We start from the raw sequence: 23879 nt of genomic DNA, 5'->3' as shown, positions 1-23879 counted from the left end.
TTGAAGTCCAGTGTGAAGTTTCCACAGTCAGTGATGATTTGGGCTGCCATGTCATCTGCTGGTGTTGGTCCACTGTGTTTTCTGAAGTCCACAGTCAACGCAGCCATCTACCAGGAAGCTTTATGGAGATGCTGATTTCATTTTCCAGCAGGACTTGGGACCTGCCCACACTGCCAAAGCTGGTTAAGTGACCATGGTGTTACGGTGCTTGATTGGCCAGCAAACTCGCCTGACCTGAACCCCATAGAGAATCTATGGTCTTATGTTGGTATGCTGTTTTGTGTTCTGCTTCTCCCATTTTCGAAACTCGGAATCAGTTAAACCGCTTCTTCACAAAATGATTCACCGTTTTGAAGCGCTCCAATCGGATCGCACATTGCGAATCATTTAATTCAGTTCAGAACTTCAGAGTGGGTTCACTAATCATTTGATTTAGATCAGAACTTCAGAGTGGGTTCACTAATCATTTGATTTAGATCAGAACTTCAGAGTGGGTTCACTAATCATTTGATTTAGATCAGAACTTCAGAGTGGGTTCACTAATCATTTGATTTAGATCGGAACTTCAGAGTTGGTTCACTAATCATAGATCAGAAGTTCAGAGTGGGTTCACTAATCATTTGATTTAGATCGGAACTTCGCATATTTTGAATCATTTGATTCAGATTGGGACGTCGGAGTGAGTATGAATCATTTGATTTAGATTGTAACTTTGGAGCAGTTTCATGAATCTTTTGATTCAAATCGGAACTACAGAGCATGGAACGTGAATTATTTGATTTAGATCAGGATTTTGGAGAGGGTTTGCGAATCGTTTGATTTAGATTGGAACTAATGCATGTCATGATTCATTTGATTCAGATCTGGACTTCAAAGTGCATATCCTGAATCATTTAATTTAGATCGGAACTTCAGAGTGGGTTCGCAAATCATTTTGCAAATTGAATGATTCGCGCTCCGAAGTCCCGTTCTGAAATAATGATTAATGTATTTTTTGATTCAGATTGGAACTTCGGACAGCGGTTCGTGAATCATTTGAGTAAGATTGAAATGTCAGAGCAGGTTCAATAATCATTTGATTTAGATCGGAACTTCGGAGCGCATAACATGAATCATTTTATTTAGATTGTAACTTCGGAGCAGTTTCGTGAATCTTTTGATTCAGATCGGAACTTCATAGCGAGTTCGCTAATCATAACACAAATTGAAAGATCCACGATTCATGCTCCATGCTCCAAAGTCCCGATCTGATCTTTTGATTCAGACTGGAACTTCGTTGCGGGTTTGCGAATCTTTTGATTCTGATTTCTTTTTTAAAATGAAACAGTATGAAACATCAAACCATTAAGGCAGTACAGTTATAAAAACAAAACAAAGAAAAATAAAGAAAACAAAAATCTTTAAGAAAATTAACCGGTTTTATTAAAGTAAAAGTGTAGTTGCATGTTTTTATTTATTTATTATTATTTTTTTTTTACTACAAACACCATGATTAAACTATGGTTAGTTTAGCAAAACCTTGGTTAATTTATTTACCATGGTTTAACTAGTAGACATGTTTTGTTTTTGTTTCTTTCACCTTAATAGGACACATAGGATGAATAGAGGTGCAGTTTTCACTGCTTTAGGTTTAACAGAACTTTGGATAGTTTCAATATACATAGATCAACTTAAAGAAAAGAGAGGTTTAGAGCCAGATTTTTACGTATGTGAAATTTAGCTAGCAGGAAACACAAATGAATTAAGTTGTACTGTCAGACATCGCATGTAATGATTTTCAAGGGTGTAGAATTTAAAAGGGACACTATGACATGTCCCTACCAATATCCAGCGACTACTCAATTGTCCCTAGCAATAATTTTGATAAAATAAATTAGGCCAAAATGTCTGTTGTCTGCATTATGTCCCCTCCAATGCCAAAATCAAACCTACACCCTTGTTAATATTTAATGCAATATTTACATCTTAAATAAATTACTCTTGGTTTGACATTTTATTTGGTTTAATATTTAACAGAAAAAATATATATATTTTTGTATTTTTATTTAATTTTAGTTTATATTTTGCAGTGCAAGTTAGTGACTACTTTGATGGTTCTTGTGGTCTAAAGTTCAGTAAATATGTAAAAAGGCCTGCTGCGTCATATCAGACTTTGTGACTCTTGACCAAGTGTGAATGAGTCTGGATTCTGTTTATGAGTGAACCACATTGAGTCTGTTAAGATGAACCACATGTGAACTGCAGACATGTTTTGTTTTATAATTTTGTATGCACTTTAGTGCAGTTAATAGGTAGTATATTCATTTAATAACTGCGTCAAGGCAACATATTTTGGTTTGCTCCAAATACATAACGCATCTACATGGCTATTTAATTTAAAACATGTCTTGAACCAGCTTTGATGGGACGAGATCAAAATCCCCTTTATCTAAATATGAGTCTCATTCAGGTGCAAATGGTTCTCATCACTTAGTACTGCACATGATTGTTCTGACACCACAGTTCGCTCTCATTCCTCAAGCTGCTCCAAGCTGCTTGGACAGGGAACATCTGCTGATGTACACGCTGAAAACTGGCTCCTTCCCTTTGTGAACCCTCCAGCGCTGGGATGGGGACCCTGCCAGGCCTTTGAAGAATGGCGAGTTGATCTTCTCCCCCTGACCTGATGGGACATAAAGCTCTCGGGCTTGGGTTACCAGTTGTAGCGCACTGTCACAATTTATTTCTGTACTTCTTTGTGTTCAGGCTCTTGATAAATCACAGAGCTCTTAGCTTGCTTTTATCCAGCTATCGTGCATTCCTGAACATGCGCTGGAATACTACAATTTAGCTTCTATCTCACAGCACAGTCTTTTAAAGAGTCATACCGTACAGTGTTTGTACTTGTTCAGTTTTCATTTAATATTTGTACTATAAAACTAATATTGTGCAAAATATAATTCTATATTTGTAACTTTTACAAAATCAAATTCCCAGATTCTTTTTGAAGGCTGAAAAAGCCTGGATTCATAAACAGAAGCTACGCTCATTCACACTTGATCAAGAATCACAAAGTCTGACAAGAGCCAGAAGGCCCTTTCGTTACTGAAATTTAGACCACAAGGACCATCAAAGTACTCACTAACTTTCATAAACTTACACTGCAGAAGTAAATAAATAAAATGAATAGTGTTCTTAGCATTTTTGTCTGCTAAATGTGAAACCGAATAAAATGTCAAACGAAGATTAATTTATTTCAGATTTAAAGTTACATAAATTAAGAATAACTTTCATTTACTGACGTTTAGAACACAGAAACCATCAAAGATGTCACTAACTTTTAAGAACGTACACTGAAAAATAAAAATAAAATTAAAAATGAAGCGTTCTTAGCATTTTTGTTCTTGTTAAATATTAAACCAAAAAAAAAGTCAAACCAAGATTAATTTATTTTAAAATTACATAAGAAATTAAGAATAACTATAATTTACAGAAATGTAGACCAGAAGAACCATCTTTGGTAAATATCAAACCAAATAAAATGTCAAACCTAAATGAATGTATTTCAGATGTAAAAAAAAAGACTTGTTTTCATTTACTGAAATTAATATATAATATAAAATACTGTGTGTATATATATATATATATATATACACTCTATCTATCTATCTATCTATCTATCTATCTATCTATCTATCTATCTATCTATCTATCTATCTATCTATCTATAGTGTATACACACTTTGAATATTCAATACATATTTCATATACATCATTTACATATAATATTGTAAATGACAAGTCAAAAACAAGATCTTCAATAAACATTTTTACTATTATTTTATTTATATATTTTGACAAAAATAATATTCAGACAACCATTTCCATAATAAAATAATGCTCTTTAACTGAAAAATATTAACAACTCTAAATTTGCAATAAACACATTCAAGGAGGAAAATAGCTTGTGAAAGTATCATTTTACAAATCAAAGACCCTATAAATCTCTAAAATCATATCAGAGTCTTCCAAATCTAAGGAAATATTAAGATGCTGACAGAATTATTGACCCTGGAAAATCAAATCACTGTCATAACCAAGCCCGAGGAGGGAAAAAAAACAAAACAACAAAACCTTTTTACAGAATTCATATAAACCGTTTGAAAGCTGAATCCATTTTTTTTTGCATTGTGAATGAGTGACCAAAGAATATACAATTTAAAACATTGTGATACACAAATGTGCATACTGAACAACTCAATACATTTGAAAGTCAAAGGGCCGTTTCTTTGCTAAACATTAAAATCAGTCTCTGCTATGCTTTACAAAAAGTACATTATAGTTATCTGCCAATGTGGACAAAAGTCAACTGTTTTTATATATATATATACACACACACACACACACTCATAACCACACATATACATTTATATAAATAATATTTATAGCGCGAGGAAGCACACACTTTAAATTGAAAACCAATTGTATGTACATTTATTAATATAAAAAAGTTTGTACCTGTACAAAAACATTTGTCACTCATCATGCTTCATTTTAATCAAGGCAGCTAGCAGCAAAAATGAATCGCTGTACATGGGATTTTTAGTGGCCCTAAAAGTGTAAGCACAATTTGGTGACACTTAAAATGTTTTCAAAAACATTTAAAAAAATACTTTTTTTTTTTTTTTTCCCAGAATGTACGATACTTGTCTTTGCCATTTTTGCAATTACTTTTTAAATGACTTGACAAATGTATTTTTGTGGTATGTATTGTTTGAAAAATAAATACCACTTGAACTGATATAATGTCTAAAAGTAATTAAAATTTCAAGTGTGGCTTAACTGTCTAACACCTTCCAGTGCCCCAGTATCAACACAGAGTAAGGTAGTGTTAATATAGAAGAAGAAATCTGGAGAACTATGCTCAGGTTCACAATGTTATAGCAAAACAAAAGAAAAAAAAAAAAAAAAACTTTGGACATGATGCTATCGGACAAGTTAATTTCCTGAGCTCTGCAACAACTTTATGATACATAGTTCTTCATAAAGCAAAACAATGCCTTCAAAAACTCCCTACTCTTTCATTTCAGCTTCAAAAGAGTCTGAGCTACAATGGGAAATCAAACATGTAAACATTGTAAATATAAACCAGTATTTCTCAGAGAACCGATAAAGATTGCATAAAGATTGTGTTATGTGATTCCTTTCTAATTTTGCATTAAAATATAAGGATGTTTTAGGAAATATCTGTCCGTAGTACCTTCATCGTCCTACAGTTTGAAATTATAAAGCAGCAACCGAAGAAAAAAAAGGCTGTTTTTAGGACATGGGTCAGTGTTAAATGTTATAAAGATGGCTTTAAATAGGAGGTTTATATTTACTGTCCTGCAATGAAAAGAAAGATTACGGATCAAGATTTGGCCCTGTGCCTTTTGAGTGGCTTTAGACCCCAGAATCCAAAAAAAGTACACAAGAGAGATGTAATTCAGATCAAACTGTTATTTGTACAATGTGATTTAACAGGATTGACCTCCTTTCTTGGTCCTGAAACAGCAATCATAGTTCTAAGGTTTGCAGCATAACCTACCTCTAAAAGGATTGGTTGAAAGAACAATATCCCCTTATATTTCCCCCTTAAATCTAACCCTAAAATCTGATTGGTTGTCAAGCTGGAATGTTGTTTAAGAACCAACAAGGATGTTGATCCAGGAACACGTCCTACTCGGCTAAATCACATTAAGCTGACAGACAGGCCCACACAGAATCCGCACCCACAGAACTCCGGAGAACTGAAACGGCTGTCGCTTGCGTCCCGTGCATTTTCATCATTCAAATATTTTGGCTAATATGATAATGTTTCTAGCTACCAATGAGAATGTAGTGCTGTCATATCTGTTTAACACATTTTACCATGTTCAAACCCATTGCACAGACTTTCCCACAAAATTACCGCTGAAAATGTGAAAAAGGACCGATTCTGATCGATTTACTTCATAATCGCCGTACTGCATCTGAACCGCACATTGGCACTGGGTTCATAGCTTACGCTGGTCTTCAACATCGGATTACAAAGCTCTCCGTGAAGCACCGTGAGACTTCATTACACTCTGCAACCGAAAAAGACAAAAAAAACACAAAAGGGCAACCAAAATACATTCACTTTCCACAAGTCGAGCTTTTCTTGTGGTTAAAAAAAGAGGAGAAATGTTGTTGGAAGCGTTCAGTGCAACCCTTGCTTGAACCAAGGAGTCTTTTCTACGTCTCGGTGGGCTTATAAAAAGAGGAGAAGGCCATGAGGATGGTCTGAGGTCGGTCAGTGTGTGTTATCTGCGGCAGGCGTAGGCATTAATATTCTTGATGACGTAGAAGCCGATAGATACAGGTGGCATGGCTATTGTTCTTCCTGCCCTGAGTGTCCGTGGCTTCAGCTCAGGGAACGTCTCATTGTCCACCATACGCAAGGGCTCTCCGTTCAGCTGCACAGACCTGCAGAGCAAAGGGACATGTGTGTTAGGATGCAATGTCAATATATCAGTGTGAGAACTTTAAGATATATAAATAAGAAGAGAGTCAAAGCATAATTTTAGACAAAAATAGCTGGTTTTAGGACCCAGTTACACCAAGTGTAAAGGGGAATCTCCATTAACAGTAAACCCTCTGATCCCGCGCTAGGGGGCGCTACAGATGCATTATCAACCTTATAGAAAACACAAACATTCAGATTTGAGAGTGTTTGGAACACTCCTGTACAAAAGTTTGGGATTTATACGATTTTAAAAAAAAATCTTGCTCACCAAAGTTGCATTTATTTGATCAAAAATACTGTAAAAACTCTTTTCTATTTTACTAGTTTTCAAAATGTCATTTATTTTTGTAAAGCTGAATCGTTTAGCATCATTACTTCAGTGCTCAGTGTCACATGATCCTTCAGAAATCATTTTAATATGCTGATTTACTGCTCAAGACATATTTATTACAGTATTATTATCAAGGTTGAAAACAATGCTGCTGTCTTTATATATTTTCTTTCAGGATTCTTTGATTAAAAGAATGTTCAAAATAACATTTATACATTTAACATAATAAATGTCTTTACATTTACTTTTATTCAATGTAATGTATCCTTGCTGAATAAAAGTATTAACTTCTTTCAAAAATAAATAAATAAATAATTATAAATAAATAAATGAAATAACCTGACTTTTCCGTTTTTGTTTTGTTAAAACAAAATTTAATTTGAAAAATATTTCACGCTAAATATAATGCATAATAACAACTATTTTATGTCATTTATTGATTCCCGTGCCTCCATTAGGGAAATGGAAGATCACATTGTATTGTGGCATAATATTCTGTACAATATGCAAATATGATAGTTAAATTGGATAGTTGTATATACCATACACAGTATACTTATTGGGTGATAGAAACAATATTACCATGACTTTGGTCTCAGTGGTCCACATAACAGTTGATGGTAGCCATTGACATAGTATGAAAAAAAATACTAAGATAGCGTCAGCTGTTTGGTTACCAACAGTCTTAAAAATATGATCTATTATGTTCAACAGAAGAAAGAAACTCATGCAGGTTTGGAACAACTTCAGGGTGAGTAAATGTTGACAGAATTTTCATTTTTTTGTGTGAATTATCCCTTTAACATGAGTCTAATTACAAGGTAATACTCTTTCCTAACAGTTGAAGGTTTAAACATTTATTCTTATGAAAAACGTAAAAACCTTTTGCCTACATACACAGTTAGTTTGGAAAAGCTTTCCTATGTCCTATAGTTCTACTCTTTCAGCAGACGTCTGGATGATTCGACCCATCACCTCATCTTATCTTATGGTACCACAGACTGAAATGAACAGGAAGCTGCATTTGCTTTGGGCCTGAAGCCCATCTGAAGAGCAGTGTGACAGCATGCATCAGACGCAACGGTAAGGTGGGATTGTTGATCTTCCCAATCAGCTTTACCCCGGGGAGGATTTATGCTCAGGAGTTCAAAGCAGACAGAAGTATGTAAGAACACAGTCAGCGGTGTTTCACTCAGGGCTTCTGCAGAAGAAGATCAGCATTTCCTCTGGATAGAACTCAAATTGAATTAAAGTCTCCAGATAGTTCTGGAACTCTAACGACCTCTGGCTACAGATGTAGTATGTGTTTGAGAAACGAAAAGACCTGAAAAGACAACCCCTTCAAGGCACAGAGAGATCACAAACATCAGCCGTGATCACACAGTAGCTCTGGTTTGAGAAGTTCCAGCTCTGAAGTTCTCAACATTGCTGTGTCATCTTCTACATTAATCAGCTTTTAAGGCCTAAAAAAGAAAAGCAGGTGACTTAAAGAACTGTTCTTATATCACTGTTTTATTATTATTATTTTTTTTTTAGAATAAGACTATACTAATTTTTTTAAGTATTTATAAACTTGTTCTCCTTCTCTAAATATTACTATTTAGAACAGCAGACCATGTACTAAAATATAGATAAATAAAGATCAAGCCTTTAAAATGTTTAAATATGTTTAAAGTCTTGAAAAGGAAAAAAAGAAATGTACCTATGCATTAAATAATAAAAAAAAAAATTATTATGTAAGTATTTATATATACACAAGTTATAACATTTATTTGATAAAAAATGCAGTAAAACAGTAATTTTGTGGAATATTTTTATAACTTAACTGGTTTCTATTTTAAAATATTTTTAAATTAATTTATTCCTTCAGTTCTCAGTCACTTTTGATCAATTTAATGCATCCGAGCACTAATTTCTTAATATATATATATATATATATATATATATATATATATAACACTATATTGTATTAATTTAAAATAACTCTTTTTAAATATATTTTAATATATTCCTTTGAAATACAGTTTTTTGTAACAATATGAAAGCCTTCAGTTACTTTTGATCAGTTTAATGCATAATATTAATAAAATAAAATAAAAATTATAATAAAAAATAATAATTGTATTCAAATATGTTACATTATATACACATTTACTTTTGAGAAATTTTACGCATATTATTAATTTCTTAAAAAAACCGGACAAAAATAATTAAAAATAATAATTTTATACATATATGTTACATTATATATACATTTACTTTTGATCAATTTAACGCATAGTATTAATTTATGTAAAAAAAATAATTACAAATGATAATTTTATACATATATGTTACATTATTACACAGAAATTTTTAAATGTCAGGTAAGTGTACCCCACTCTCTGAATACCCCTCGCTTTGTTTCCATTTTGAATTACAGAAATATAATTCAAAACAGACAGACAGATCGGCCAAACACTGTAGGGAAAATATATCCTTGAAAAGAGCAACTCTGTCTGAGAGTGTTTAAGTGTGACCCCACAAAATGAGCAGTTAATTTCCCTGCATATGCGTTACAGAGGAGTTAAGTATTGGAATGTGTCATGAGTAACTTTATAGTCTGCCTGTATATGTTACTCACCGAATTTGCTCTGGAACACACTGATTCAGCCCATATGGAGCTGTGGGCATTTCTGAAGACACAAATACGCCGCATGTTTCACTATATCTACAATATAACGTGGGAAGACAAGACTAATTAATCTAATAACTGCGTTTTATGAGAATAAAATGAATAAAAAGTACAGATTTGATGGAAAAATGGCTGTAGATTTACAAGCTTTCGAGTTTAAGAATCAAAAAGAAGTCATATTTCTATAAATATTATCGAGCATGGCAAGTGGATGGTTTATGAGTATTAACCGTGGGAATGGGTCTATCAAAACACACATGAGTATGGGTTTGTTTTCATACGGGTTTATGATAGATTGCTCTCTGTGATATGACTGGTAATTACTCTCTGCTTCTTCTGAATATTCCTTTCTATCCTTCATTCAATTTTTCCTCCTGTTGCCGGGCGGAGGGATTTAAGGTAGACTTATTCAAAGAGTTTCTATTTCACTGATCGACACCACGATCATGTTTTCAAAGTATCATGCTTAACTCCTAATAACAGACGTTAAGATCAGACAGAGGTGGCCTTCTGGATCACAATTCCTCAAAAGAAAACAAAAAAATGAGAGGAGAGCAAAAACTGGTTGAAATTCAAGCTGAAAGCTGCTGACAAAACTATTGCCAACATCTGCCCCAAAGGAAGCTGCATTTCACTGTACATTCAGTTTGAATTGAGCTTCAATAAACCAAGACAATGTTATTACGCTAACTCAATTGGATTGTCCATGTTTAATGGACGTTTTGATGTTTTGTTCTTGGCTTCAAATTATTTCTAGTGGAAAACTCAAAACAGAACACTCTCTGGTGTTTTAAATGAAACATATGATGTGTTTCTTAAAAGCCGAGTAAAAATACAGACAATCTGTGAATCATATCAGAGCGAAATGGGGTGTTTGTCATCAGCGAAGTAATTAAGTAATCACATTTGTGAAGTTTCTCATTCATGACTAATGTCATGTTGGTTGAACAAGTCGTTAGAAATAACCTGTAAAGAACAACGAAATGTTGTATTTTAAAGCTGTGAATCTACTTGGCACTGTATGAAGCATGTATGTGATAGAAAACATCGAACGCAATAACTGAAAACACATTCAGAAGAGATAAAACCAGAAGAATTCAAAAGAAAACTTCTACAAGGGTCAAGATACTGTAGATGTTGAGCATGTAGACGTGTTTGTTTCAGCTTTGGCTTTATCAAGTAAGCGAGCGCCAACAAGATAATCCTCAAATCCCATTTAAGAGTTTGAGGGGATGAACAGACCATGTTTTTATGACCCAGGTCTCTCTTTTGCCCTTTCCATGATTAGGTTAGTGTTGGCAAAACGGGATCCCCATTTGTGGAAGAGTTGAATATTTAGTCAGAAAACAGTTAGCACAGCTGTGTGTGCAGACAGTTATAGAGCACCAGATTTATCTGTTCCGTCTGAGTTAATATGTTTAGTAAAAACACTCCACGCTGATTATTATAGTAAACCGAGAACAGAAGCATAAACCACATTCTTAAAAAAGCTGAGGTAACTAATAATAAGTTAATAGAATTTAATAAAACACAATTTTGTATAGTACAATAATATAATATAGTAATACCATATTTGATATAATTCTTAACATATTGCATTCCTAATTTTATCATCTAGTAATACTACATATAATATAATATAATATAATATAATATAATATAATATAATATAATATAATATAATATAATATAATATAATATAATATAATATAATATAATATGCTGGGCAATGATTAATCACATCCAAAATAAGTTTTTATGTACATAATACATGCGTGATTACTTTGTATATTTATTATGTATATATAAATACACACATATGCATATATAATATAAATTATATGAATATAAATACATACGTGTAAATACATGCAAATATTTTCAAAATATATACTGTCTTTATATATACATAATACATTTACATAGAACACACACATACATTATACAAACCAAAATTTTATTTTGGCTGTGATTAATCATTGCCCAGCTCTAAATATAATATGATATGATATGATATAATATACTTAAAACTTAAAATGCAACTCTTCCACCAATAGGAATCTCATTTCACTCACTGGTACTAAAAATATAAATATACTATAAAATTAAATTAATTTTTTTTTTTTATTATATTTCTTTTAATATAATAATATAAAACAAAAAAATGCAACATGAAACCGTTTTGAAGAGTAATATAATTTAACAAAATTAAAATTAATTTGTCAGTTCTCCTAAAAATTAAATATATACTTTACATATATTATATTCAACATATTATTTTATGTTCCTCTTGTCAGTAAATCGCTGTCATGGATGTTAATTGACTTACGTGGAGTGAAGTCCATCTGTGCCGAAGGGCTGTAACAGGTATTGGTGAACAGTTTTATTTCGTAAAGTCCCGGCCAGCTTGATTTTTTTCCGTGAGCGATGCAGGTTGATGATGTAGATGGTTATGGACCCTCTGACATAATCGTGACTGCAGGAAAGAGTAAAAAACAATCATTACAATTTATAATACAGCAATGTTTTATTTCTGAAGGATCATGTGACGCTGTAGACTGAATTAACGGCTGCTAAAAAATTCAGCTTAGCCATCAGACTTATTTCAAAAACTACTTTGATGACTTTACAGTTAACAAGCCTTCAATACTGATAATTTAATAAAAACATCAAAAACAAATCAACACATTTGAAAGAATATGGGCAGATGTTGCAGCTAAAATGTATCAAACTCTCCTCATTTACCATTTGAACATACTGTAATACTGACAGAAACATTGATTCTGTTCCCAGAATTCCTTTTACAAGAGACAATGTGTTATGTTTTATAAGGGTCCAAACCCTGATGTGATTAAATTTCAGTACACAATAACCAAATTATAAAGTACTGTATATAAGCAAAGGAGGCCCCAGGACTACATCATGTAAAAGAGCTGATATTTTTCACATAACAACTGTTAAAGCATTAGCTCCCCTCCCAAATTCACTGGGGTAACAAAAGCTTTATATGTGTTGGATCATCGTGCTTACGTTGCAGCGACTCCAGCATACTGCTCCTTGTTTCAGGGTGAAACCGCTGAAGAGCTAGCTTTAGGGAATATTAACTGGAGATAAGTATCTGGCAACACGATTAGGCAAACATGATAAAATTCAATAAGGATTCTAAGGTAAAGGCAAGGAAAACATAGCTGCAGTGCACGAATACCACATGTGTTAAAGGCCCAACTGCACCGGTCAGAGCTTGGCTTTTGTCAGGCAAGCCTGTTAGTAATCTCACCAATCGCGAGCAACCCGGGCTATGTGCATCTTTACACCTTGGCGCACACTGAATAGAGTTCAAGGGAAAAAAAATTCAGGAACGAGACAAACCCGAGACTGTGTAATGAAAACATCTCTCATGTCATGTGATACATGTGCGGTGTCTCAGTTTTAATAGACTTTAGTATTTTGGGTAGATATTTTCCAGAAGGGCGCATTAGATCAGACGAACAGATCGAAAAATGATAAACATTGTCCAAGACTTTGAAACAATGTGCCTCTCCAGCATTCGCATGGGGAACGTAAACATGGAATCCTTTGTTTGATGTCAGCGAATGGTCCTGGGGAAATGTGGAGCGGAGAAACCACTCAAAGCACCGAAAAGGAGGCCTGTTTTGTATAAGGGTGTTTTGATGGATTAGTGAAGATACTGAAAGCATATCCATGACTTGTCTGACCGGCCATTTTAACCACTAATAGAACGAAAAACTTGAAAGAGGCTGGAGCGAATGAGACCCGAATGTCTTGCAAAAAACCCATCGTTGGAACATTGTTCGCTTTTCCACTGACACAGAGGAAATTCTGGGTATTAGATAATATGATTGTTGACATTTAACAGTGCCATTTTAATAAAAAACATTTTCATTTAAATAAAATTGCCTGTCTATCATCAATAAAAACAATCAATGTCACCTTGCCACTGGACAGGCAAAAGCAACAGCTATGCGTTTAGTGAATAGGTTTTAGCTGCAGATCAGCTGTTTTGGGTTTCATGGCATTTAAAGAGATTACTTGTTCGGTTTGTGGTGGTTTCGGTTTGATGGATAAGACAAAACGTAATGAGATTTTGAACGTGGCCCAAACCTCTGTCATCTGTAGGCCTATGTTATCAGAAATTGCTTTTAAATATCTCATGGTTACAGACCTAAAAGCCTGAAAAAAAATATATTTTTTTATGTTAATAGAAGAACATACAGGTGCAATTTTATTCAAACCTATTCCTAAACTGCAGTGTTAGGGACTTAGTAAAAGTAGCAATACCTCCTATTACAAAGTCACTCACTGGCAAGCAAAAAGAAGCAATAGTCTTAATATGTCTCTAACTTAAGTATCTTTTGATATTCTGATTCATTTTAGTGATTCAACAATTCATTTTAGGCATTCAGTGATTCATTTCAGTGAATAAATGATTAATTCTATTGCTTTAATAATTAATTTTCATGATTCAGAAATTCATTCAAGCTTCTTATTGTCACAGAACGGTCAGGCTCACTCACCTCACATCAGTCAGCATTTATAAGCACACCCCTGACTTCACTCGATGTCCGATCTCGTTCAGACATAGTGGACTCTCTCCATGATATCCTACCGATACATTGAGATACCTACCCTGTTTACTTACCTGTTGTGTCTTCTCCAGAGTTACCTTCTGCTCCTAGCTCCAACGTCCTCTCCAGTCTCCATCGCATTGTGGATCATCTCCATACTCATCATCCGAGGTGTGTGCTTACTTCCATCTCCGTCCCACAATCTCCTGCGAACCAAGAACCATGGTTACAAGCTCATTCAAGTCAAGAAACCTTACATCACTCAGGACACTCACCATTAATCTGCACCCACACCTGTTGCTGACAATAAACTCACCTGTTTTACCTTTATTCCTTTGTCCGAGGGTCATTCCGTGACAGAAGATGGGACCCACAAAGGAGTCAGCATCATGAGTGCACTGGACCCTTTCCAGGAGATCGTGGATGCCCTCAAGTGGGTTCTCACTCCACCACCAGTTCCACCATCACCCGTACTACCGGACATCCGTAACACCATTCCTTCTCCTCCGGTACTTTCCAGTCCCATGGCCAAACCAGCGCCCTTCTCTGGCTTGGCAGAGGAGTGCAACGGATTCCTGCTTCAATGCTCACTGGTTCTTGAGATGCAACCGCAGCTGTATCCAACCTAAAAAGCCAAGATTGCATTTCTGATTTCCCTGCTGAAGGGGCGAGCGCTCCAATGGGCCGAAACCATATGGGCACAAGCTGGTACTGTAACCCTTTCCTTCGACAATTTTGTTACTCAGGACAGGATAGTTACACGAGGAGACGTTACATCTGCTGGTTCTGGAGGATTCCACCGCTGATGTGATCTTAGGGCGCCCCTGGTTTGTGCAACACGATCCCATCATCTCCTGGAAAACTGGTGAGGTCCTGAAGTGGGGCAGTAACTGCTTCCCTGACTGTTTTCCACATGCACCTCAACCCAAGTCTCCTCGATCGATTACACTCCCAGTCAATTCCACATCCATAGAGAGCCCCATCGACAAACAGTCAGTGGAAATTCCTACCTGTTATGCCCCCTTCAAGGATGTGTTCTGCCCGAAGAGGGCCTCCCAGTTACCCCCGCACCGGCCATGGGACTGTGCCATTGATCTGCTTCATTATATCCATTATCACTCCCTGAACAGAAGGCAATGGAGGAGTACATTGAGGAGGCTCTGCAACAAGGCTACATTAGCCCGTCCACGTCCCCTGCTGCTTCGAGTTTCTTCTTCGTGGCTAAGAAGGATGGAGGTTTGAGGCCTTGTATAGATTACCGGGCACTCAACAAGGCTACGGTGAAATTCCGGTACCCACTTCCCCTCGTCCCAGCGGCATTAGAACATCTCCGTGGAGCCGCTGTGTTCACCAAGTTAGACCTCCGCAGCGCGTATAACCTCATCCGGATACGTGAGAGAGACGAGTGGAAGACCGCCTTCATCACCCCTACTGACCACTACGAGTATCTCCATCGATTCGTCCTCGTCTACATTGATGATATCCTTATATACTCCCGGAGCATGGCCGAACATCACCACCACATTGCGGAGGTCTTGCAACGCCTGAGAGATTACAATCTCTTCCTAAAGGCCGAGAAATGTTCCTTCCACCAATCCTCAATGCAGTTCCTTGGATACATCATCGATCACAGTGGCATCCAGATGGAAGATGGGAAGGTAGAGGCCATCAGGAATTGGACAGTTCCAACTACCATCAAGGAACTTCAACGATTCCTGGGATTCTCCAACTTCTACCAAATATTTATCCATAACTACAGCTCCATAACCAACCCACTCACCAGTCTGTTTAGAGGCAAGCCTAAATCTCTGTCCTGGTCACCAACAGAGAAACTATGACATCGGCAACAGAGAACTCCTGGCTATTAAGTTGGCTGGAGAGTGCTCAACACCCATTCATCGTACTCACTGACCATAAGAATCTCCAATACTTGCGAGATCCCAAGCGACTTAACCTGCGTCAGGCTAGATGGGCGCTATTCTTCACCTGATTCAACTTTACCATCTCCTACCGTCCAGGACCTAAGAATGTTAAAGCGGATGCGCTGTCTCATCTGTATGCTCCTGGAGAGGTCAGTGAGGAACCGGATACCATCATTCCCAAGAAAATCTTCGTTAACCCCATCCATCTCCCTCCAATGCCTCCACAGCCACTCCGCCGGGCTGTCCACAGGGGTTGCAGTATGTCCCCAGAGCACAACGCACCCCTCTGATCCACTCCACTCACACTTCGCTGTGCACTGGCCACCCAGGGGCCAACAGCACCCTCTCGCTGCTAAAGGACCGCTTCTGGTGGCCTAATATAGCTAGGGATGTGAGAAGGTTCGTCCAGGGCTGTTCCGTCTGTGCCATCTCCAATAGTCCTCGCCATCTCCCTTCCGGCAAGCTCCTTCCGCTGCCCATCCCCAATTGCCCTTGGTAACACCTAGGAGTTGATTTTCATCACGGATCTGCCAGCCTTGGATGGGAACACATGTATCCTTATAGTCATTGATCGATTCTCAAAGTCCTGTCGACTTCTCCCACTCAAGGGCCTGCCCACTGCCATGGAGACCGCTGAGATTATGTTTAATCACGTCTTCAGATACTACAGAATTCCAGAAGACATTGCTTCAGACCACGCCCCACAGTTTATATCCAGAGTCTGGAAGGCCTTCTCACTCCTAGGTGTGACCATACGTCTCTCATCGGGATATCATCCTCAGTCTAACGGGCAGACAGAAAGGACAATTCAGGAAGTCGGATGATTCCTGCGAACCTTCTGACATGGCCACCAGGATTCTTGGAACCAGTTCCTAGGCTGGGCCAAGTACGCACAGAACTCGCCATGTCAACCATGCATTGGACTCACTCCCTTCCAGTGCGTTCTCGGTTACCAGCCTCCCCTGTTCCCCTGGTCAGGGGAACCGTCTGAGGTACCATCTGTCGATTACTGGTTCCGAGAGAGCGAGAGGGTTTGGGAGGCAGCACACCATCAGCTGCAATGGGCAGTGCGCAGAACCAAGATGACAGCCGACCTTCGTAGGGCCACAACTCCCACTTACCAGCCGGGTCAGAAGGTCTGGCTGTCCACCCGGGACATCAGGATGCACCTGCCCTGCAAGAAACGTAGTCCCAGATACGTTGGTCCCTTTAACATCATGAAGCAGATCAACCCCGTCACATATCAACTCCAACTCCCCTCACATTACAGGATTCATCCTTCCTTCCATGTCTCACTTCTCAAACCATATCACCCTCCTGTTTCTGTTTCCACAGATCCTGGCCCGACAGTGGAACCCCCTCTCCCGTTAATTCAGGAAGAAGGTGCCATCTACACGGTCCATGAGATTCTGGACTCCCGGCGCCGTGGTGGTCTCCTAGAGTATCTTGTGGACTGGGAAGGTTATGGTCCAGAGGAGCGGTCTTGGTCTCCAGAAATGACATTCTCGATCCCACGCTACTGGAGGACTTTCACTCTACCCATCCAGATCGTCCAGGACCCCGAGGGAGAGGCCTCTACCTCTTATGTTGTCTTTTATTTAACAAAATATGTAAATGCTGCTAGCTTTTGACTCAATAATACAAATTATGACATTTTTAGTTCTGTTATTTGTGTTTAACAAATTTCTCTCTTCAGTTTAATGTTGTCATCTAAATTTAGATCCTCACAGTTATTGCCAGATAAACACTGCTCTCATTATAAATAAAAAGATGTTATCTGTGTTGACTTCACTACACTCTCAAATAAAGGTACAAAATCTGTCACTGGGGCGGTACCTTTTCAAAAGGTACATTTTTGTACCTATTAGGTTCAAATATGTACACTTTAAATACTAATTACCAGGGTACCAAAATGGACCCTTTAGGTACAAACATGTACCTTATGAAAAGGTAACGCCCCAGTGACAGCTTTTGTACCTTCTGAGAGTGTACCATTCAAAAGTTTATTTTTAAAGTGATTACTTTTATTCAGCAAGAGTGCATAAAATTAATGAAAAGTGACAAAGACATTTTTATGTTACAAAAGATTTCTAATAATTCAAATAAATGCCGTTCTTTGTATTCTGTTCTGTATTTGTAAAGGATCCTACAAGTAACACAACTGTTTTCAACATTGACAATTAAAAATATTTCATAAATGTTTATCAATTACACTTTAAAAAATAATAAATAAAAATCTTGTATATAAATATTTGTTAATTTAAATTGCAATAATATTTCACAATATTTCTTTCTGACCCCAAACATTTGAATGGTAGTGCATTTAAAACGATACACTTAAAAAGCTTTCATGTTTTTGTCGACTGTACTTTACGAGCAGCACATTTCAAAGCAGCTTTCCCAACGCTGTTTTCTTTACATGTCTGCTGTCCTGCAGGAATCCTGAAGCCAGGGGCCTGTAGCAGCACAGACACAGAGCTGTAACTGAGCTGAGACACAGGGATCTGTAGACCGTAAACCTACACTGCTGCTGAAAAGCTGGCAGGTCCCGCTCACATCATTCTTGGGTAATAGATAATCATCAAAGGGAACGATGGCACTTTTTATCTGGCCTGGGTACAGACCTTCCTATTGTCCCGCAGCTCTACTCCCCTCACCTGCCTGAGCCTCTGGTGTCTTTCAGCGCCTCGCACACTGTAGAAAGAGACTCCGCACACTTGACAATTGATACTTGTTAAATTTTATGGGCTCTCACTCTGAAAGAGTGGCTGTCTGGACTCTGTAATTTATGTGTTTGAGAATGAGCAGGTAAGCCTTTAAATCCTCCACTACGGCTATGTACTCAGATGACGGGAATCTGTGTGGAGATAATGCTACAGGTAAAAAAAAAAAAAAAAAAGCCAATTTACACATACAATCGTGTTATGGTGATGTATTTGCGATATACACTGGAAATCTGTTCCATAATCTAACAAGCAGCCTACCAAGACAGCATTTTAAGGCATCATAAGCATGTTCCCGACACCAAGTCAACAACAGCATTTCACTGACTTCTAAGACATTGGTTCTGGAGCCAATTTTCACATTGGCAATCAAGTGGCAACCCAACACAGCACCAAAATTGTTGATTGTACAAAATTGAATTACAGTGGTTTCATGCTCTCTGCATCCATTATTACACCACTTAAAACACTTCTCTATTTGAAGTGAAGCCGTATTAAATGTAGTCTGGGCCATATTTAAATAGTTTAGTTTAAAACGTTGGGAGGCAAAAATTACACAGCACAACAGTTTTGAACACAAATAATAATAATGTTTCTCAAGCAGCAGATCAGGATATTAGAATGATTTCTGAAGGATCATATGGCACTGAAGACTGGAGCAATGATGTTGAAAATTCAACTTTGTATCACAGGAATAAATGACAATGTCAAATGCTCAAATGTTGATATAACCAATCGTCTGAAATTCAAAACACTGTACAGAATCATAATGACTGAAACCACTTGCAGTGCCAAAAAGTCTGTTACCATCATACACTATGTGATTTTATATGAAATGTCAACTCTAGTCTGCAGACTGGCTCTAACTTTTGGCAACTATCCGTTGACTTATCCAAACTGTAAGTCGGAGCAAAACCAGGGCAAAAATCATGTAGTGTATTCCAGCCTTAAACAAACATCTTCGCATGACACAGACACTCCAAGAATTTCATTTTACAAAGATTATTCAGCTCCTGTAGTTCAGAAGAGAAGAGAAGAGAAGAGAAGATAGGAGAGGAGAGGAGAGGAGAAGAGAAGAGAAGAGAAGAGAAGAGAAGAGAAGAGAAGAGAAGAGAAGAGAAGAGAAGAGAAGAGAAGAGAAGAGAAGAGAAGAGAAGAGAAGAGAAGAGAAGAGAAGAGTTTAACAATAAAGTTCAAATTTGTCTTTGAGCACTACAAATGGGTAATGTGTTACTCTACCACGCTTGGCATAAAAAAGTCAGTCGGAGGCCCAAGAAGTTCACTTCTCTAGAGGAGGTGACAGTTTTTCTCGACTCCCAACAAGTTCCTGCTTAGATACGACGTAATTCCACTGCAGATCTTACCTAGACTTTGAATGACATTTTCATTGCATTAAGAACAGATTGACAGATTGCGCAGCCTTGCAGATGCCTGATTTATGGCGTGATGACTTTCTATGAAGATGAAGAATGGCGTTTTAAAACAAGTTTGTGTCTCTCTTCACAGCAAGGTTTGTTTGGAAAGCCTTGTGAGATGGTTGAAAGGGTGGTTCCCATGTTTATTATTTTTTGTTATTTGTTATTTTATTATTAAAAATATTTGTGTATTTATACTATAGTTCAGGAAAAAGTTTTTTTGTTGTTGTTGTTTTTGCTCAGATCAGCATATTTCTCTTTTAGGTCACTATCTGTACCATTCAAAGATGTTAAGATACAGCTGTTTCTCGAGTGAGGCCTATGACAATGGTGTGTGAACTTGGAATGTCCAAGGAATTTATAATCTTATTAAAAGGAAAAATGTTTTGTCTTAAATAAGAAAAGAGAAGATTGGTATAGCTCTATTACAAGAAACACATTTAGATAAACAGGATGATTTAAAATTAAAACAGGGAGGTTCTAATTAAGCCTACTTCTCATCTTTTTAAAAGTAGAGATCCTATCTATAAGGAAGAATTACTGGAGGCAATTTTAAAGAAGCAGAATGGAAATGTGCCAGGCCCGGATGTAATAGGCTGTGAATTTGATAAAGAACGGCACGCTTATTACTTAAACCCATGCTCAGTGTGTTTAATCACTCATTTAGCATTGGGTGGCTTCCTGAATCTCTGAGAGAAGCTCATATTTCTTTTATATTAGAAAAGGTAAACCTCACAAAGTCTACTCTTCATATACACCTGTATCTTTATTTAATACTGACAGGAAATTGCTACCTAAAATCCTGGCTTCTTGTCTGGAGAAGGTAAATAACTGATGTTATCAAGGATGACCAAGTAGGTTTTATAAGAGGCTTGCAACAATAATAAGACTCCTTAATTTTATACAAACTTTTAAACAGCATGAGATTAAGGGATTAGTGCTTTCTCTTGATGCAAAGAAAGCATTTGAACGCAGTGTGTGGTCTTATTTTTAATTTTTTTTGGAGACATTTAATGAACCTCTGCTCTCACTCCAATTGTGAGCGATCCAGACATCCCACCAGAGAGATATGATGCAATGTTTAATTTTTGGGTGAACCAGTGTCAGTCAGCTTATTGATTTGTTTGATGAAGCAGGTTTGATGTTTTTTGAGGAGTCAATACAGCGGTTTCAATTGCCAAAGAAGCAATTTTTTCATTTTTTACAAATTAGAAACTATATTTTCAAAGATGCCTCATTATGTCATAACAAGTCTGTCTCCTATAGAAAAACTACTTTTTCAGACACCTGGAAAAAAGTCAGTGAGTGAGTTATAGACTCAATACTGCATTCGAGAAAACTGTAGTTCTGAATACTAGACTTGCTAGGGAGAGATATAACTTAATGTCTCTATAAGTGAAGATGAATGGGGAAGTATTTGGAAATATGCAAAATACATTTCAGCATGTAATTATGCCAAGGCTATAGAGTTCAAAATTTTACACAGGATGCATATTTCGACAATAGACATGCATGTAACAATATATTTTCATATCTACACATTAAGTGCTAAACACAAATTGGTGATCTCATTCACTGTCTCTAGCCATGCCATCAGTTACAAATATATTAAGCCAAAATAATTGCTGAAATGGGCAATACTAAATAAATAAATACATTAATAAAACACCTGCAATCAACCTTATAAAATCAGTTAATTTTGACAGTCCTAAAAATATATTTTTTAAAGATATCAAGGCAGCTTACTAGGTTTTGGAACAGAATTGATATACTTGAATGAATAGATCTTACATCAGACAGTCTAATGAGAACCTACTTGTGAAAGCTGGTGCAGTGTGCATAGATGCGCAGTTTGTCCCGGATCACCCGTCCAGGGCGTGGTTTCCTCTGGAGACCTGCGACGTGCACTGCAAGCACCCTCGGGCCCACCAGACGTTTAAAGAGCAGAGATAACCAGTAATCCTACAATGCCAACACACAAAACACATGTTACAAAATAAAAAGCACTGAGCCATTTTTACTGGAGCTCTGCCATGTCAACACACGTGTTAGGTCAAGCGATTCTGCCATAGAATCGTGTTAGCGTGGTGCACCTCTGCACAAGAAACATGATTCATGCAAGATGATTCTGGTTTAAATACACTCAACAGATATGTGCCAGAACAAATCCAATGAATTCCAGCATCCTTCCATCTTTCAAAGGAGTTTTAATTTTAGAATTGTTAAAGAGAAAGCTGTAGAAAGCTGAATTTAAAAAAGTATAAGAAACAAAATGTAGGCGTAACATAAGTTTCTCATATCTGGCTTCACTTTAATAAGAACAACTCTTCTTTTTTTAGAGATAGAAAAAAATGCACATGTGCTTCAGTCTTTTATTGAGAAAGACATTTTCTTGGATGCTCGAATGGAGAGATATAAGCATAGTCTTTCTTTGGAAGCTTTTCCTGTTAAAATTGAGAAACAACAAAGCAAAAACATCTCCTCTTGACGATAATAAATGAAATAGCTCATAAAACTGAAAGATACATACTGTATTTTTAGCTTTCTGCCATCAGGGGGAACAAAGTAAATTTCCAGTCATTCTCGTACAGGAAAAGCAAAGCTGATAAAGATGTATTTGCAAAATGTACCTTTGAAAAATTTGGTTCCTAGAACACCTGCTTTAAAGCTGGCATGAATTTTCAACTTGTACTCATTGATTTTATTAAAGGAACTAAATGTGTTACCCAAGCCAACACACACACACACACACACACACACACACACACACACACACGTGTATGTGTGTGTGTGTGTGTGTATGTATGTGTGTGTTTGTGTGTGTGTGTGTTTGTGCATACAAAATATTATCCTGCTACATTTTCTGGTCCAAAAGTCATACTATCAGCACATTTAATCTACTATGATCCAGTAAAACCAAAATACCATCACATGCATTGCACATTATACATTAACTATAGCCTATAGTGTAACCAGAGAACAGTTTCCTATGATTGCATACATTTTTATTGCATGGAAAAGAGCAATGGCTACCCGAATTTCACATGCATGACTGCAATAGGTCTCTCCTAATACCTCTCATCAGTTCCTAAATTCAACACCTAATTGAACTGGTTCAAAGCAGCATGTGTGCATCAGGAAGTTCCCATGCAATCCTGCATATGGCAGCATTTAAAGGCTTCTTTTTCAGGGAAACTTTAACTTAATTTGCCCCGGCAGTGTACATTGTGCAGCATCTGCTATAGGCAGTGGGAAAAAGAGATTCGGGAATGGGTGGGTCTCTTTCAACCACAAAAAAACATTGTTTTAAAAATGCAAAAATACAAATCTTAAGTATTGCAATGTGATATGACGCAGTGAAACTTCTGAATGAACTATAAAATAATATAAAAATTTGTTTAAACGCAATATGATTTCAAAAAATTATTTCAAACGCAAATGTCAACATCTTAGGGCTATATTAAAAAAAAACAGCTTGAGCACAATCTAGAACTAGAGACCAGAGTCTAGATTCAAGGGTTTCAAACGGGTATACACTGATCTGCATGGAAAGGTTTATGCATTTTTTAGCCTATCAAAATGTTAAGCTAATGCAGGTGCACTACAGGCCACTACAGCAAACAAAAAAAATAACAATAAAGCTCAGGCGTGCTCACCTCAACTATCTTCCCTTATCGTACTTTCTCAGCGATGAAAACCCTGTGTTGGCAGATAATTTTGCTT

General features: G+C 36.8%; 1 protein-coding gene across 1 annotated transcript in view; it reads right to left on the bottom strand.

Annotated features, from left to right (window-relative positions):
- Positions 1-3835: 3835 nt before the first annotated feature.
- The window catches only part of LOC306882305 (inactive heparanase-2-like), a 77291-nt gene continuing 57247 nt past the window's right edge, over positions 3836-23879 (bottom strand). The window contains exons 10-12 of the mRNA XM_079436843.1: positions 21973-22118; positions 11840-11986; positions 3836-6465 (exon numbers count right to left, since the gene is read on the bottom strand). Coding sequence (XP_079292969.1) covers positions 6303-6465; positions 11840-11986; positions 21973-22118 — 456 coding nt within the window. The 3' untranslated portion in view covers positions 3836-6302. The remainder of the gene's footprint in view (positions 6466-11839; positions 11987-21972; positions 22119-23879) is intronic.

The sequence above is a fragment of the Barbus barbus genome (assembly GCF_936440315.1).
Source record: "Barbus barbus genome assembly, chromosome: 16".
NCBI lineage: Eukaryota > Metazoa > Chordata > Actinopteri > Cypriniformes > Cyprinidae > Barbus > Barbus barbus.
This window is presented reverse-complemented; position numbering and strand designations above follow the sequence as displayed.